Genomic DNA, 18,451 nt, shown 5'->3' on the forward strand with positions numbered 1-18,451 from the left:
TATCTACAGAGAAACTTGTCGAGTACAAATCCGCAAATAAACCAATTACTGATAAACAGTTTTCTGTTGGGTCCAACAGGAGAATATATTGTGACTTGAAGCGTTTTAACGATGATTGCAAAGAAGAAGCAAAACCTTCCGCTCTTGATGAAATGCAAAACGAAGAAGACAATTCTCAAAAAACACTCCCTGGAATTAGTCTTCCTCCTCTACTTCTTTCAAGTCATGCAGTTGTGGGTTCAGTGTCTTCCGGATCTAATGAGGTGGATGCGAACAGGAATGGTGAAGTCTACACCACACCAGCTTCTCTTACCGAAAACAAACCTACAGAACTTTCGGATTACCAGGTATGGTACAATCAGTAGCGTAGACAAGAGGGTCCAGGGAGTACTTTTAGACTCGGGCCCAGGATGATTTTAGCGGTCCGTGTTGACAAAGAGGTCCAGGGAGTACTTTTGCACTCGGGCCCAGGATGATTTTAGGGGTCCGTGTTGACAGAGAGGTCCAGGGAGTACTTTTGGACTCGGGCCCAGGATGATTTTAGGGGTCCGTGTTGACAGAGAGGTCCAGAGAGTACATTTGGACTCGGGCCCAGGATGATTTTAGCGGTCCGTGTTGACAGAGAGGTCCAGGGAGTACTTTTGGACTCGGGCCCAGGATGATTTTAGGAGTCCGTGTTGACAGAGAGGTCCAGGGAGTACTTTTGGACTCGGGCCCAGGATGATTTTAGGGGTCCGTATCCTTTCTAAGGGGCCCGATGACTTAAAGAAAGCTGCCTTGTGTTCTGTAACTACAGTGCCTTTTCTTAAAAATATCTTAATCTTGGGCCCGAGGACCTCATGGATAAATGGGCTCAAATTATCTTCTCAACAGCCCTGGGTACAATTGGATCTGCTGTTGTTGCGTTTGTTTTCATTTTAACAAGTAGCAAAACGCCTTTTCTTGTTAATGTACTAAAATCACACAATGATGGATTGACCTGTCCTTGAAATATTTTTTCCTCGTTTGAAAGCATTAGTAACCATACAGTTAAGGACTTAATGAATTTGCAACATGCTTAATTCTGTGATAGGTTAATTATTCTTAAAGAAAGTTGTTCATTTTCCTTCGACACTTTTGAAGCGTTTTCTTACCCTTAAAAGCTGTTTATCTCAACATATTTAGAGATGAATAATATTCTTCATCTTTGCTTAGACAGATGGTCTTTTCTTCTGTCGTTTAACTTTTGATGTATTTTCCGTGAGCAATTCATAATAGAAGTGTAAAGCAAGCTATAGTTCTATACTTTTATATTATTTTGTCAAGTTTTTGATTTGATTTTAGTGAAAAAAAGCATTTACATAAAGCAACGGAAAGCAAGATTGAACAGAAAAGTATTATTAATTTAAGCTGCACAACCGTTTTTAATTTGCTGATTGACTGCTAGAATGCTACAAGTGATTAATCAAGGGCTGTGGTCAAAGTGCTAATTGGGTTGAAAGTGTAAGCAGAAGAAGGAAAAAATAGGCAACTAAGCGAGACTCTCAAAGTGTCGGTGTTAGCAAAAATCCACAAGTAGTTTTTTTTTGTCCGTTGCGTTGACAAATTAAGCTCGGTTGGTTGTTTACGAACAGCGTGAAATTTGAAGTGGGACCTGACGTACCCAGCAAATGTTTTTCGCACAGAACTCCGTTTTTTCACCGAACACAGTCTTCTTCATCTACAATCATTAAATTAATGTCAGTTCAACAATCAAATTCCGAAAAAATAAAACTTCTATTAAAATGGCAGAATTGAAAAAAAATGAACATTTGTTTAGCGTTATGAAGAGTGAACTATTAAATAAGAAAGAGTCTAGATTTTCTTACCAGTATGATGAATAACCGGAAATTCAGCTTTTGGTTTTAGCAGCAAATAATTGAAATTGCCAGAATATATTACCTTTTTAACAGTCATTGAATACGGATATATATCAGTATGCTGTTTCATAAATGCCCCACTAGTAATTTGCGTCAATTGAAAGGAGTTCAGTGTTTGAGAAGAAAATGGAGTATTTTTAAGGACCAGAAAATTAGTGATGGTCTATTTTGAGTATTAGGACTTTTTGACACGACTCTTACCATGAGTATCAGTTCACACCACGAAGTTATCCGATATATCTGCATTAGATGTGTAATATCTGCAAAAAATTATTATAAAGATGCACCTGTAAAAATTTTATAATTATGGCAGTCATTTTGGCATGAATATAGCTTTATATCAAAAAAAAGTTAAAATTACAAAAATTAGTTTACAGTTTGTTTCAGACAACAAGGTTTCTCTTGCAAATAATAATCAAAAAGTGCAGTAAGATAAGTCAGGTGCCAAATAAAAAATTTTGTTTTAATGCAGTTTATTACGGTACCATGTCGTCCGGTGCAGCATATACCTCAGCTTAAAGCCAGCACTGACTAAAAAAAAACAAAAAAAAATTATTATTTAAAGCGCAGTGATTTTATGTCAATATTTAACTCTAATTATTTTTTTGCAATGCACAGAGTTATGTATGTTGAAATATAACTAAGCAAAGTTGTTGCAAAACACGAACTGCAAGAAAGCATAAACTTGCAACGTGTCTTGAAAGAAATTTGTTTGCAAATATAGCTTAAAGAGATTAGACTTCTGGAATTGCTTCCACAAAGAAACTATTTCAAAACATGTTAACTTACTACAACGAGGTAAGAATCGTGACACAGGTAGTCCAGTGCAAATAATCACCAAGGATTTTTTGTGAACATCAAGTATTCTTAAAATCACAAGTTGTTTGCACAGGATTTATAGTGTAAAAAGATCCACATAGAAAAGCAAGTGTATTGTCTACCTATGATGTGTGGTGTTTCTGCCTCTTTATTTAAAAGTTAGATTTTGAAATTTCTATATCATTATAAATGAAGAAACTTGATTATAATTACTCAAGTTGGTAACTCTTACCTAATGTGCTTTTTCGTTTTAAAGATTTGTTTGATCACGCCAAGAAAACTATTTATGAAAACAACTGTTTTTAAGAGTTTGTGAAGACATCTGTGTGCCCAAAAATTTAAAACTTAGATTTTTTATTGGTTTTCATTTCGTTTAATGACTTCAATTGTTCAGAACATACAAGAAAATTTTTATTTATTTAACAACAATAATTTATACTGCTAAACCTTCCTAACCCTAAGCAGGGCACGTATTGTATTCTATTTTTGTTTTTCTGAACAATAAACAAATAAAAATGATATTAAAGATTGACCGTTTACTTAAAATTTGATCAAGTTTCACAATAAAAGACAAGATCAATATTTAGAGACTGTTCCACCTCGGTAGTTTTTATCTTTTCCCGGGGTCTTTGCACTTGTTTGCAGGCGAAAAATGGTTTTGACATCATTGCCGCCATTTTAAAGTTTTTTTAATGGTTTGTTTTCGTTTTGAAAGAGATATAAAACAAGATTGATTCATTTGAACCATTGCATGTAACAAGTGCTATAAACTAAACCATAAGAAAATTTAATATCAACCAAAAGTTATTTTTTTAAAAAAGTCTACATAGGCTACCCTAAAAATGTTGAGGGTGTAGTTCGAATTGAGATACTGTATGCACCTCCTGTATGCAGCAAGAAAGGACCAATGGAGCAGAATATCATTAAGTTCAATAAAAAATGTAAATGTCAAAATTTCTCGAAAATTTATCGTTTAAAGTTTTCTACATAACTTTGTTCTCATTTTGACAAAACAATGACTCCTCGAGACGCCCAGATCCTATTTGGTGCTTGAGTTTAAACAGAACTATAGATTATATTCCAGTGAATAAATACCTACATCAAATTATAATCTAATCCCATGTTCCCTTTAAAAAAATTAGAGTCGCTTATGATGTTGTCGTATCTAGACTTAAGGCCGGTGGTTGAAGATTTACAGCAAGTGGACGGAAAGGCAAGGAAGCCAACCTTCGTGTCCACCTTCAGGCAGACATGCTTTTGAGTGTTGTGCCAAAGACACAGCAGCATGCTCTTGAGCTGTGTCGAACCGGCGCCCTTTCAAGTGCATTCCCAGAGCTCTCACCACTCGGCTATGCAGCCGACTCTATGAAATCCACCTGTTAAAATGGGGTTAATTGATAATACAAACGCATGGCTTTGAGTATTTTACATAAAACATTTTTGTCAATACTTTTGTGGCTTAGTGTGATGATCTTCATTTTACACGCATAATTGTGCAATCAACAAATGATTATACTAATTTGCTTCAGAAGTTTGGTTCTAATTGCTTTGAAGAAAACTTTACCAAACAAATTCAAAATCAAACACAAGTATTTTGTATTTTTTGTGCCTTGTAGGAAATACTTTGTGTTTTAACAAAATTATTAAGCAGTTATCAGTTGCATCTTGCAGTGGGCTTCTTAGCCAAACTCTTGAACAACCGTTAGTATTTTTTGAGTCCAGTGAAAACATTTATTTTTGGAATCAAGAACTTTCTTGTTTTTATTGATTTTTTACTTGTTTCAGCAAAAATCTAAAGTTTAGAATTTTTAATTAAGCTATAAATGCATACAAATTTTTTTGTATAAATGTACGATATTCTGATACAACATATCAGTAAACAAATGATTATTTATTTATTGTTTTTTTTTTTAGATACAAGCGCCACTCAACCCTACCCCTCATCTTTACACATCTTCTGATCATCGGCAACACACCTCACAACATCCAATGGGAACGTACAAGCATTATCACGGTCATGCTTTTCCTGAGTCGTCCAACCAAAATTTTGAACATTCAAATCCTAGGCAGTTGATAGACAGCCCTTATGCTTTCCAGCTAGCATCACACTATGCTTCACAAATTCCACCACAGCAGCATGTGCATCACGTTACTCCTGTGCTAGCTTCAACTTCATCTTGTGACTTGCCTTCTTCAGCAACAAACAACGAAGTGTCTCCGACTTGCTGTAGTGATAATTATCAAAGCCAAAGAGCTCAGCCCGACGGGATTTTGTATCAAAATTTCAAGGATTCGCAAATGCTCGGTCAAAATAATGGCCCACAAAATCAATCTGGTGATTCAAAGGAACTTGTTGATTCGTGCACGTCTTTGGCCGATAGCGTTGACGAGAAGCTCATGGACGCAAAGCTATGTAGCGATCATAGCGACGATGAGGAAGTTCTTCCCGGTTCGATTAATAATGACAGTGATGACTGTGACAAAACTGACTTAACTGAATCGTTGCAAAACCACCCTTGTGAAGAATCTACCAGCTCAAACGAGACTTTGAACAACAGTGATGTCATAACAACAACCAGCTCTGGAAGACGACGCAAACGTCCGATTCAACGTGGAAAACCACCCTACAGCTATATTGCGTTGATCTCTATGGCTATCGCAAGTTCGCCTGAGCGCAAGTTGACACTGGGTCATATTTACAAATTCATCATGGAACGTTTCCCTTTCTATCGTGAGCAGAATAAAAAGTGGCAAAATTCAATCAGACACAACTTAACTCTGAATGATTGTTTTATCAAACTTCCTCGCGAACCTGGAAAACCGGGCAAAGGAAATTACTGGACATTAGACCCAGCAGCTGAAGATATGTTCGACAATGGTTCTTTTTTGCGTAGAAGAAAACGCTTCAAACGAACAGAATCGGAAAAAGCTTTGCTGAGTACGTACATGCAAGATCAAACCACTTTTACACCAACCAACGTAATGAAAGCTTACGGCCCACCTCATCATTCACCTAACTCGTATTATCCGCAAACTGGAATCATGCCCAGCAACTATTTATCACCGATCATGCATACAGTAGGATCTACACCGGCACCGCATCAGATGATGAGTCACTATCCTTCAAATCTAGTTTCTTCTCCATCCGCAGTTAATCCTTCGATGTTTAGTATTGATAACATCATTGGACACACAAGCAGATCAACGGAGTGGACATCCGCGGACTTGCATGGTTCTGTGTTTCACAATTCAGCAAGAGGAGCATCTTTATATTCAACAAGGCAGGGCGCACAAGATCATAATGATCCTGTTGGAGCAGCCATGACCCAAGGAAACGAAGCGTCGTCAAACAACACCCGAATGAGTCCTGCTGATGCTTATTCTGCATTGCCAGCACCCGCTGCTCATGGTGTAGTAACAAATCAAGCGGTTGCTTCACCCTCTGCAGCAGTTTCACCTTACTCCTATCACGGCAATTCCCCGAAGACAATTCCAATGAATATACATGGCTACTCTGGCCCACCACCTGTTAGTTCATATGGTTGCGTAGGAAACCAAAGACTCGCTTCTCTACCAATAAAACCAAATTATCCGGGATCTTTTCATCAGTACCACAACGAAACAAGTGCAACGGTTCCAGGACTGACCAGTGACTTTACAACTTTACAGACTCCTTCTCAATTAAATGCACTTTCATCTAATCCATACATGAGAACTTCTGCCGGTGATTACGGATGCTTTGATCGATATATACCAACCTTATAGCAATGTTGCATTGAAAATTAATCGAGCGCTTCTGACCTGAACCGTCCATTAAGTCAGATATTATTTCAATGGCTTTCATATTTACGCATTGTGAATTTCAAGTTATTTTTTATTCCTTTGTTAAATTGAACTACCTGTGCAAAAACACGTGCGTAATACCATAAAGGTGCATAAATTTGCTCATAATTTGTTTTCAAGTGATCGATTTGCATTCTTGTGTTTTAAAATTTATGTTCAGCATAATCACAAAAGCTAAAATTCATGTGCTTTTTATTACTGCACGCTCAAAGCTATCAGTCAGTCGGCAAACTTTGACGTTTAGCATTTTAATTTAGAAAAATAAATATGATTATTGCTGGTTACTCTTATTGTGTTCTTGAGAATAACAAATTCAATTTACTGGTAGCTATTTCAAGATACAAAAAGTTTTGTATTTGTAATATTTTTAGTGCGAAATCGATGTAACTTAATGAAATAATAACTTCGGTTTCCCATCATCTTGGGTTTGATGAAGTGTTATGCTTGAATTTGTTCTATTTGTACGTTCAATGCGACCATCTTTCAAAGGGCTATTATATACGGTAGGCCTACGGTAGTCAGTTTAATTGTTTTGTTCGTTTTAATTACAGGACGAAGTTACCATATAGTATTTCTTGAGTAGGCTAACCTGAAGAAAAAAATCTACCAATGGTTGCCATTTTGTCGTACAATGCTTCTTGATCATGTAAATGCAATTGTTACTGTCTTGTAGCCTATAGCGTATTATTTATTTGACAAGCAAATAGCACGGTATTTCAAGAATTTGTTACAGTAATAATTTGGTCTTTAAATCGCCACGAAATTGATGTTTGCTGATAATGTGCTGTGAAATGAGCCTTTGTAGCTGAAGGTTTTCCCTTTTTTTTACCATTTCATATTGCCCATATGTGCTCATGACTGGCTTCAAAATCCTTTTAGAAGAAAACAACTGAAGTAAACGAATTGTTTGTTTGGAATTTATAATATTGTTAGAGCTTTTATTTGTTGCCACTGACAGTTTATCTCAACAAGCCTTAATGCAAATTTATGCACCTACCTTGACCAATGGAAAACATGTCTTTCCACCATTTCACATACTTATACCATGTTGCCAATCTATTTCAACTGAATTGATTTCTGATAAGTAACATTATTGAACAATGGATTGTGTTGATTATTTCTGGTTCCGATTGCTCAATGTTTTGTTATTTTTGTTTTTGTAATCGTAAAAGTTTATAACACTAGTTTGTAGTCATCTTTTTCCGGTGTTGCCAGTGCCTGGTGATAATAAAAAAGTATTGTTTTTTACCTCTTGATGCCAGACTTGGGATGTTATAAGATGACTAAGTTAGTTTTTAAGCATCGATTCGTTTGGGTATGGACAACATTGAACGGAAAACTGTTCAAACAATTCGTTACACAAACAGGCTACCAAGCAGTCTACATAAGTAGGCTATCAATATCATTTGTAAACAGCTTTTGAAAGTTAGATTTAGCTCATCAAGTCAATAGGCGCTTATATTATGTTAATACAGAAATTCCTGTAAAAAATTAAATAGTTGACCTTGGAACAGGTGGAAAGAATAAAACAAACCTCAATAAACGGAAACACTTTATCTGGTTGCATTGTAATGTATATTATACTCTGCTTTGAAATTTTCTTCAGTGTGCATGACTGCATATTATACGTAATTATATCTCGGATATCTTGAAGTACTTTTTAACCTTTTAAATATACTGTAGTAGCCTATCAATTTATTTTTACATGCAGCACAATGGCATTGTCTGAAGCAAATCTTTGTCCAAAAAAAAATCGGTTCGTTCTTTATTTTGTAGGCAATTTGAAACGTGTGAGAATGGCAGATCTCAAAAGTTTGACGAAAAACTCAAGGTTTGGTGTCATTTCGACGCAAATTTTTGCGCTGTAGCCTACTTGTTTTTGTTTCGAATACATTTTTATTTAAAAAATTTCAATTTGCTTTGCTCGAACAAAACTTGCTTCCAAAACCCCCAGAGTACACTTCTTCATTTCCCTCCGCGGTCAGCTATTCCAGATTTAATTTTAAAAATCTATTCGTCGGCAAAATTTCTATTCGAAACCAATGGAAAACAAAATTATAACAAGAAGTCAAGAACAATTATAACAGCAACGAATTCGTTAGCTACTATTGCAACGCAAATGCGGCATTTTACTCAAAATTTTAGCAAAGAAAGGAGCAGCCTAGTTATTCGATTCAACATGCCAGATGGATATGTCTCTTGGCCTTTTAAGCTGGGGAAAGGCCTTTCAAGCTGGGGAAAGGCCTGTGACAGTGCACTGGATCCATTAATAAAATTACAAAAAAAGGTTATAAGAATAATTACGAAACAAAATTACTATGCTCACACTAATTTTTTATTTTTCAAAATGAACATCTTGAAACTAAAAGACATACATAACATTGAAATAAAAAAACATATGTACAAAGTTCATATGAATGAGTATCCGTCTACGTATTGTGATTTATTTACAAATGCTTCATCTATTCATCAGCATAACACAAGATATCAAACAGGCAACAATTATTTTGTAAACAGATCAAACACAGAATTTGGCAAGAAGTCCATGCAGGTATTGGGACCAATGCTCTGGTCAGAGGTTCCAAGTAGGCTAAAAAACTTATCATTTCATTGTTTCAAAAAAGAGATCAAAACGTTAATTTTACAAAGCTACAGTGCATCGTAAGTGATATGTTATGGAAACCAACTTGTCAGTTGCTTCGGAAACTTTATTATTCTCTGCTTGCTTCATGGAATTTTGTGTTTTGGCCTACGTTATCATCAATATGTTTTTTTTTTGTGCGTATGCTGTTGTTGAAGCGCGGGAACGTTTCAATTATTATTTTTCTCTTGTAAGCTTATTTTAAATGGCAAAATCGTAATTTCCGTAGGGTGGCAATTGACTAGTAGACCGTATGGTCGTCTCGTTGTCTCCCTGTCGGTATGGGAACTTGTGTAACTTTTGTACTGTGTATATTACATATTTCAAACATGTACCTATGTTCCTGTTACTGACAAATAAAACATTGATTGATTGATTTTATTAGCTATAATCTGTTAAAAAGCAAAGTATTGTGAAAATAATTAACACTCATTAACCTGTACAATAAAATGGCTGTTAATTAGGCCTAGCTTGTAAAGATGAATCTGATAGATCTTCCTGTCTATCGTGGTGTTAAACTGAGACCTTCGGGTTCATACTTACAACGCAGTTTAAGCTTTGACTGTAAATTGTGAATCAGTTTTGCAAAATATTAATGAAATGCTTTTTGGCCTCAATCGTTGATGACTTAGCAAACTACCAGTACTTGCTGAACACAGACATAGGTCGGGTAGTTTGTACCAATTAATCACTTTCGGCGGCGTTTGGTGCATTTCATGGTATCAAATGCTTCGGTAATACAATATCTTCTTGCACAGATGAAGACTCCGAGATCTTTATCTCAGTCTAGCACCATGATTAGCAAGCAGGGTTCTTCAAGTTTTGTATGCAGTAAACTTTATAATTATACATGGGCTTATGCGTTACGGCGGATTTTGAAAACTCAAGTCGCAAGATATGTCATCAGTGTGCGATGAATCAGACTCTTTGTAAAACAATGACGGCTGTTATTCTTACGACAAATATTATAACTTAATAAAAAAAAAATAGCAACATAATATACACTGAACTAATGAAAAATGTGTTAAAAAAATCAAAACACATCCCTAAAAGCCTAATCCATTTCATTGGGAATGAAAAAACATTTTCTTTTTTAAACACACAAAATATTTTTTTAAATTGTATTGACCGTTATGTAGGGATGAAGCCGACATTGAGTGCTCAAAGTAATAGAGCAAATTTGTCTTCAGAGCAGGAGAGTTGTTAACTGAAGCTTGTTTCTGGCAGTTCTGCATCACGGTAGCCTAAAAAGGTTCGTAAATGTAAACTGGTCAATAACGTGAGCTAATTGAAGATGAGATCTTGTGGCACATTTTATCGAAGTGTTGCATTGAGAGAGATCTGTAATTTCAATACTTTACTTATGCATGCCAAAACAAACTCCCATCACTTGGTTTTGTGTACGTATTCAATTTTATAAATCTCAAAAAATTGTGCTGGAGGTTAACTTTTGGCTTAGGCAAAATGTGGACATGCAAAAAAATAGACTTAACACATGGAGTTAAAAACTTTCTTCTAAATTTGGAAGATACTAGCTCTGCCTGTTTTGGCTTAATTCATCACAGAAACAGCAACACACACATAGATTAGACCAAAGGGCAGGCAATTGAGCACATTATGTGGGCCCCTAACAAAACAAACCAACAATCACAATCCTCTTTCAAACTCTTGAAAATCCAGTACCAGCTTGTTTGTTTTAAGCATCTTCATTCTCGCAGAAAACGTTACACACAGTGTGACACTCGAGAAGATGGCTTGCACTTTGAAATTTCAGTTGAACAAACGTTACACAATGTAGTATGGACATAAAAGCAACAGCGTTGCAGCAAATTTTACCTAGCCGCATATTCCAACCTTTCGAGCAGGTACAGATTTAGAAGGATCGGCATAATGTAACAACGCGAAGACCCAAACATAACAAACCTCTCCAGTCAATACATCATGAAGCATCAAGAAGAGGTCCGCACAAGCGCGCCATAATGTTGGTCCGCAACTAAACTGTTGGGCAATGTTCGGCCAAGCGACTCGCCGTTTATAGTAGGTTTGTAAAAACTTGTTTTTGTAGACGAAATCGGAATTGCCATTCAATTTCACTACATGCCTTGCCATGAAATTAAGTCAATAAAATAGCTTTCCGCTTGATTTGGTTTAGCACAACAATGCAGTTTTAATCGCAAATTTTTCAGATAATTTTTGTTCGAAATAGAACTTAGCACAGTGAAGCGTTAACAAGACGCTTTTTTAAAAACTAATTGAGGGTGGGCTCTGATGCGCAAAAACCTTTGTAAGTACAACGTATAGCTTCAGTATCTCAATTTAATGATTGTTTTTTGAAAAAAGCCATTTCAACCTGTGGCAAAACAAACACGATCACGTCAGCTGATTATCAAGCTGTTGTTTTAAAGAAATGACGCATTTATCACATGCTAAGGCCATATTTGCGCTCTGTTGAGGGTCTGAAACGTGGCTGCGTTCCGTTTTACAAACTGATCATTATTGCATTCATATTGGTTTCGTCACAGCAGGAAAATAATCGAAAGGGGTCTCAGGTGACAAACTTATATCATCTAATTGTGTTTATTTGTAATCCAACCTGACTTATTTTTGGTACTGAAGAGTTGGAACCAATAAGTGAGAAAACAAGGAAAACAATTTTCACCAACTTCAAACGTGTTTCCAAAGTATTGCCAAGGCACAACCGAGTTCTCTTCCAGTAGAAATTACACCAACAACTTTTTTTTGGCTAAACCCCCGTGTTGTATGGCCACGCAGTGTGGCATTTTACTTACACAGTATCTGGAATTTTTGGTAAAAGTATTGTAGTTGCAGATAAGTATGAAAAGTGCTCTAGATTTGCACTTGGCTTGATTCATCATCACCCTTGTTTCTGTGTGGATTTCACTCCATGAAACAGGTTCGTTTACAGAATGATAACATAAAAAAAGCTTGTATTCAAAAGGAACAGAAAAAGGATCTTGTTCTGTTTTGATTTTGTTGTTTTTTGAATGAACTTGCGTTAAAAAAAACTTTGATCGTGCATCAACCCAGCTGCGAGTAACTTAGTCCCGTTTTATTTTACCTTGAATCAACGTGAAAAGAGTTAATTTGGTGAGCTGGAAGAAAAAGCTACTTCGCTCGCCGGGTGGTGACGACAGAGATGGTCATGTTAGCGGTATTGTTATCAGTATGCCAAAAGTACCACTTGTCATTTCAAAATTATAGCAAAAAAAAAAATGTAAAAATGCACGTTTTAACTATCTGATACGTTAATTGCATGGTAGCAAGTAAAGTTATATCACAAAATTGTTTTTTGGTTTGGTTTATAAATTTATGATAAAGCAAAGCTTGCAACAAAGTAAACCATGAAGTCAATGGACTGATATATGATAAGTTGGTTTTGTGTACAAGCAAGACCATATCAAAAACAGTTATTAGAGTATAAGGAAATTTAGCATATTTCAACACATTGCATAAAAACTGATACTGTCTACTCTTTGTTAGCTTTTCAGCGCAGTTCAGAAAACATTGCCATTCTGAGGTGTTATAAGAATTGGCCCTCATCTCTTGGAGGCTCCAACAAAGACGATGGGAGACAGTAGAAGATACTTTCAGAATCTTCATCCAGCTAAGCTTTTCCCTTTGAGCATAGGCTACTACACCGTTGCAACAGTTGTCCTTGTACAATATTTATAAAACATTGTCCAAGGTGGTCCTATACTTGTTACCAAGCATCGGAAGACGAGAAGATAAAGTTTTTAATATACTGACCCTTAGGCACAATTGAGAGTAGGGTGGCCAGTTCCTTTTTCTCGGTCGCTTTTTCTTTGGTAACTACGCCAACCCAAGTTATTGCATGCTGGGTAAAAGTAAGCGTTGCTTCTTCAACAACCAGCTTAAGTCGAAAATCGAACCAGGATTGCATGCTTGGAAAGCAAGCGCTTGCGCCACCCAACCGCTTTGAAATATACGAAGTGCCAATAATTCCAACGAGAGCAGACAAAATTATAGGATTGTCTTACAGTAGAGTATTTTTTATATTTTATTTGCTAACTGCAAACCTAACAAATTTCTTAAGTTTAGAAAGAAGTGCAGTATAACATGGTGATTTGTTGTCATTTGTCAAAAGTGGGAAAAGCTTGTGCTGATGAGTTCTAATGAACGAAAACTGGTTTCGCAACTTAAATTATAAAATTTTATTGAATACTGTTGTGCATGATAGTCTAGCCAAATGATTTATAAGTTTAGACTTTAGGAAAAAAATATCGATTTGTTTTCTTGTTGTCATTTAGAAGAGAACAACCAAGAAAATTGAACTGAACTCATATTATTTTAATGGACAGACAAAATGGCGACTTTCAGGACATTTATCTATTTTCTCACTATTGCTCACTGTATTTGGACACGTAGCCTACTACTAATCAAAACCATTTTTCACCAACACAATCATGGGTTGCGCATGTAAATTATTTATTTGCAAAACAGTAACGATGTTCAAAAACACTACACTGTGAAGTAAGCACTAATATTTTATTTTACGTATTGTCAGAAGTGATGTTCTGTTGCAGAAAACACGGTCTTTACGTAGGCCTAACTAAACTGAAATTGTGAACTCATTCAAGAGCCAATGGTTTTTCAATCCATTTGTTCTCTTGTTCAGTGCGAAGTTTCATAGGCTCTGTCGTCTTGTGTTCTGGTCGTATTGTTGTTTACTAATTTATTGCAGCGCTGAAAAAACCGTTCAAAGTGCCAATGAAAGGGACAACCGACAGACATGCTACGCTCAATGTGCGGCTGTCTGTTCTGCCTGCACTTACGCATATTTGTGCTGAGGGAAGAACCAGAAGGATATGTTCATGAAACAGACATGCTCTTCTGCATTTACGTTGAGTTTTCATCATAAACCATTTGGTTAATGTATCAGCATTCGTTATATCTGTTCGCTGGAGATAAACTGATCCAAGAAAGATAACCAGCAGTGAGGCTGGAGCAAAGTAGAGATCAAGCGTATTCGGTAACCTTACAAAATACAAAAGAATTTGAAAGGGTCAAGTTTCTTAGTTACTGTGACTGGGCTTTTCTTTGTGATTGCGTTAAAGATAAGGCAAAAATATGCAGTCAAGCCTCTGATGGCCATTCATGTGTATTGAGTTGTGTGGAGCTGTTCATTAGTTGGTTGAAGCAGTAGTAAGATTCTCAGCATCAGGATTGCATTAAATCGTCTTGACAGTTTTCAGTGCACAACCAAAATCCTGGCAATGGCAGAATAAAAATTGCAAAATTTTTTTTTTGTTCATTGCTTGTTGATGCAGTGATGCAGACGATAAAAATATGTAAATGCTTTAATTATTTTAATAATCGGTTTTTCGTTACTTTCGGTTTTTCTTTACTTTTAATAATCGGTTTTGATTTTTTACAAAACATGCTTTGTGGCTGCACTTGAATCACTTGATTTATGTACTTACGATCGGAGGTAGCCTACTTTGATCTATTCACAAACCAACTGTAGAAAGTTGAAAGAAAAGATAATATAATATTTAGCGTTACAGTTTACTATTACAGTGGATTTGAGTAGGCCTATAATAGTATAACATATTGCTATGATTGAGAAATGATTTATTAGTAGTAGCCTACAACTACGGCAGGGCCACATTACAGAGTGTTTATGGTTAAACAAATAGAGTTGATTTTTTCTCGTAGTTTATTTGACATGGTTATTAGGTTATTCTAAGGAGAATGTGTAAGAGAACTGGAATTCAGTAAGTGCAAAAAACTTGGTGTGTGAATAAAGTCTTGTTTGCTTCACAAGTCAAACTGATTTTGCAAACACTTTTTTAATCTGTTCAGCTTTCAATTCTTTATAAAGATTATTAGTATTTTTCTTGGCTGGAAACGTTGCCAAAAAAAAATTGCAACCACTCGGGCTTTATAGGCCTACACCTTTCGTGACAGCGAACGGGTATGGAACAAAAACTTAGTTGAAGGGTTATTCCAGTGGCGGATCTAGAAGGAGGCGATTGTACCCCTAAAACACAGAAAAGTAAGTTTGTTTTTGGTGTATTTGCATGGTCAGATTAATGAACACATACACATCATTTTGTTTTCTTGAAATCTCCCATTCTAAAGCTACACGCTTGATTCTCCCTTGGGTTGATCCTTCACAGTCGCTTAAAATGCAAAATTTCAGTGAAGAATTTCATCTCAAAACAAAAGCACAAGTTGGACTCAGCTGTAAAGTTAATGCTTTGATAGTATTTATCTGTTCTAAAATATATAACTTCAGAAAGTCCCTCTTAGTGGTTACTCTGCTCGTCGTTTTGAAAATGTATTATTTTTTATAGGCTGCAATAATTGTGACAATTGTAAATTACTTTACTCTTTTAAAACACTTTTTCATTTAACGAAATAAAATTACAGTACAAGACAAAAAATAATTTATTAAAATAGACTTAGAACTATAGGCTGTAAAGTAGTGATTTTTTTAGTTACCGTACTATCAAATATATTTAGCACATCAGAAAATTACTGTAGGCCTGTGCGAAGCCAATCCTATTCCTTTTACAAAAAGAAGATTCTAATCTTACAACTAAAGAAAGGTTGACATGTTGCTTATATGTAAAAGTGCAGATATTTAAAAAGTTTCATTTCTCTAACTGATCTAGACTTTTGATTTATTGTACCCATACATTGATCAAGTAATTAGGTAATTTCTGTGACATGGCAATCTATTTCACTCAATGTTGCTTTCAAAATGTAAAAATCAAAAGTGAAACACGGATTTTCAATAACAATAATTCATAGTAATGCCAACAAAAATACGAAGTTGTAAAATACTGAAAGTTATAAAGCAATTAAGAAGACCCTGTTTTTGGCTTTCATGCTTACTGGTTCATCTGCTGCAAAACAACGTACAATTTGCATTTTTTTCACTGTAAACTATACATTTTGAAATGCTTGACGATTCTGATAAAACAAGAATCTCACGAATTGTATATGTAGTCAAGAGTTTATAAAAATAGAAAGTGACCAAAATGTGGATAGGCTTATATAAAAACTATTTTAAATTTTTCTTTAACCGATTGAAGTTGCTTAATGTGTGAGATTAGCATAATTCTTTTAACATTCTTTTGTGAAAATCAGTTTTCAGTATAGCAATTATGTTATAGTAACGTAGGCCTATATATTTTTGCTCAGCTTTTTACTTTCAGCAAGGTGTTTTATAATAAATCTAGTTACTCGTATATTATCATTTCCACACATCTCTGCACAAAGTTTGTTATTTAATGATACGTTTTATCACACCTCGTTTCATTTTAAAAAACAAACTTTAAATTATTAGAACAAAAAACATTTGGTAGATTGTATATGAAAGTGAGTGAGCGCAAAGTTGTTGAACATGAAGGTTTCATGGAGCTAAAGTGAAACTTAAAGCGCAAATAAAATATGTAATGCTAACTGTAGCACGATGAATGGTTGGCTATTAATACCAATGCCAAGCGCAATGCTAAACAGAGTTATATAATTATGGAACCTATACGGCGAGTTGCTGTTAGCAAAAACTGTGCAAATCAATTCTATAATGAGGTTTTTGGGTATAAAGCTATTGCTTCAATAAAGCAGAAAAGGCTGTCGCATGACTGCCCTAGCCTACACTTGTGTGTTTATGCGATAAAGTTTATAAATTATTGCTACAATAAATAACTTGCCTGCCACATGGTAGATGGCAGATAAACAAAATGGCGTACAAGTTGCACGTCACGTAACATAATGTCGTTTCTTCTACAACTAAAATTTGAAATCTAACAAAAATGTCCATTCTGCTAACGAAAAGACACAATATAAGCAACAAGACTATGTCAAAATGGTTTTTCCTTTCCTTGGGGAAGCTTGGAATCTTGTTATCCTCTCCTACGCTTCGCTCACGTACGGTAACGCCGATCGTAGTATATATCTATGATTATAAAAGTCATTACACTTCATAGTACAATAGTTTTGTGCTAGGCTCTTGATCCAAATCAAATAAATGGCAGAAATCTGTATATAAGTTTCTATTATACGCCTAAGTAGGCTATTATCATCTATTAATCAAAACTTTATGGTATGTTGCAATAAATTTAAATTTTTGCTAATAAAAATGTGTTCTCGCAATCTCATGTTAATACGCGTTGCAGTCTATAAGTTTCAGGTGAATGTTGCGACAGAACGTATTTTGCAATCTCGTAGGGTACCATATTTAAACAAAACACCAAATTGTAATGATACAGTGCTCATTTTTTTTTTATCAAATCTTAACAAAAGTAAATAATAATTGCACAATTGCGATTGCAATCCGCCATAAAAGCTCGCGGTAATCTCTATTTTGCTTCTTTGAAAGAAAAAAGTGACAGGATAAAGCGACGTGAACCTCGCGGAGAAAATTTGATTCAGCCTCATAGACCATCTTTGAGAACGAGAAGCGAACATTATTAACTGCAGTGCCTATGTTTGTTTGTTTGTTTGTTTGTTTTTTATTATCTTTATCCTGCATTGCCGGAAAGCGGACTTGAGCGCTATGCATCGGTGTACGCCTTCCGACGTACACCTGACCCACGCTGCAGCCGACTGCAATGTCTGCTTCCGGTTGTCTACTCTACTTATGACTTAAATTTGGTACTACCCATTACTCGAAATCAATTACTGGGTAGAGGCAATTATCGTAAAGTTTCTTGCCCAGAGAAACAACAGCATGTGCGGGTGGCTGGAGTCGAACATGCAAGCTCTCGACTGCGAGCCCAACGCGCTAACCACTCGGCCAGGTATGCTAGCCTACATGGATTTTCTATGTAAAAATATGTTACAAAATGCTTTTTTAAATTTATCCTGTTTGTCTCATGGTTGAAATGTAGTACTTTCTAAAAAAAAATTATAGGATTTTTCAGTAGCGGATCTGGAAAAATAATGAAGGGCAACAAAGTGTAAACCTCCCTGATATAAAAAAAGCGAAAGTTTTAAAAGAAAATGGACAACACAAAAGCTGAAATTCAAAAAAGTAAGTGGTTTGGTTGTGAGTCTAAGGGGCAAACACACCAAATTTTTTTAACAAATTTCTCCTGGTTTTATCTAACCCTAGCATAGAATAAAAAATACATGTTTTTCCTTTTTTTTTTGAGAAATAGCACATGGCTAATAGCCCTTTGGGTCTGGCAATGTTTTCATTTGATGACACACCAATTTCAAGCAATTCAAAACTCATCTGAGAGTATGCGATTGTGGA

At 35.6% G+C, this 18,451-nt stretch overlaps 1 protein-coding gene across 2 annotated transcripts; it reads left to right on the forward strand.

Moving 5' to 3' along the window:
- Positions 1-250: 250 nt before the first annotated feature.
- Positions 251-7,801, forward strand: LOC145782004 (uncharacterized). Of its 2 annotated transcripts, none has more exons than XM_082593730.1 (2): positions 251-347; positions 4,632-7,801. In XM_082593730.1, the coding sequence occupies exon 2, from the start codon at positions 4,707-4,709 to the stop codon at positions 6,480-6,482; it is 1,776 nt and encodes a 591-aa protein (XP_082449856.1). In that variant the 5' UTR covers positions 251-347; positions 4,632-4,706; the 3' UTR covers positions 6,483-7,801. The 2 variants fall into 2 exon arrangements, with proteins under 2 accessions (XP_082449856.1, XP_082449855.1); XM_082593729.1 differs by lacking the exon at positions 251-347 and adding an exon at positions 2,533-2,696.
- The last annotated feature ends 10,650 nt before the right edge of the window (positions 7,802-18,451 follow it).

This window comes from Aplidium turbinatum, chromosome 13 (assembly GCF_918807975.1).
Source record: "Aplidium turbinatum chromosome 13, kaAplTurb1.1, whole genome shotgun sequence".
NCBI lineage: Eukaryota > Metazoa > Chordata > Ascidiacea > Aplousobranchia > Polyclinidae > Aplidium > Aplidium turbinatum.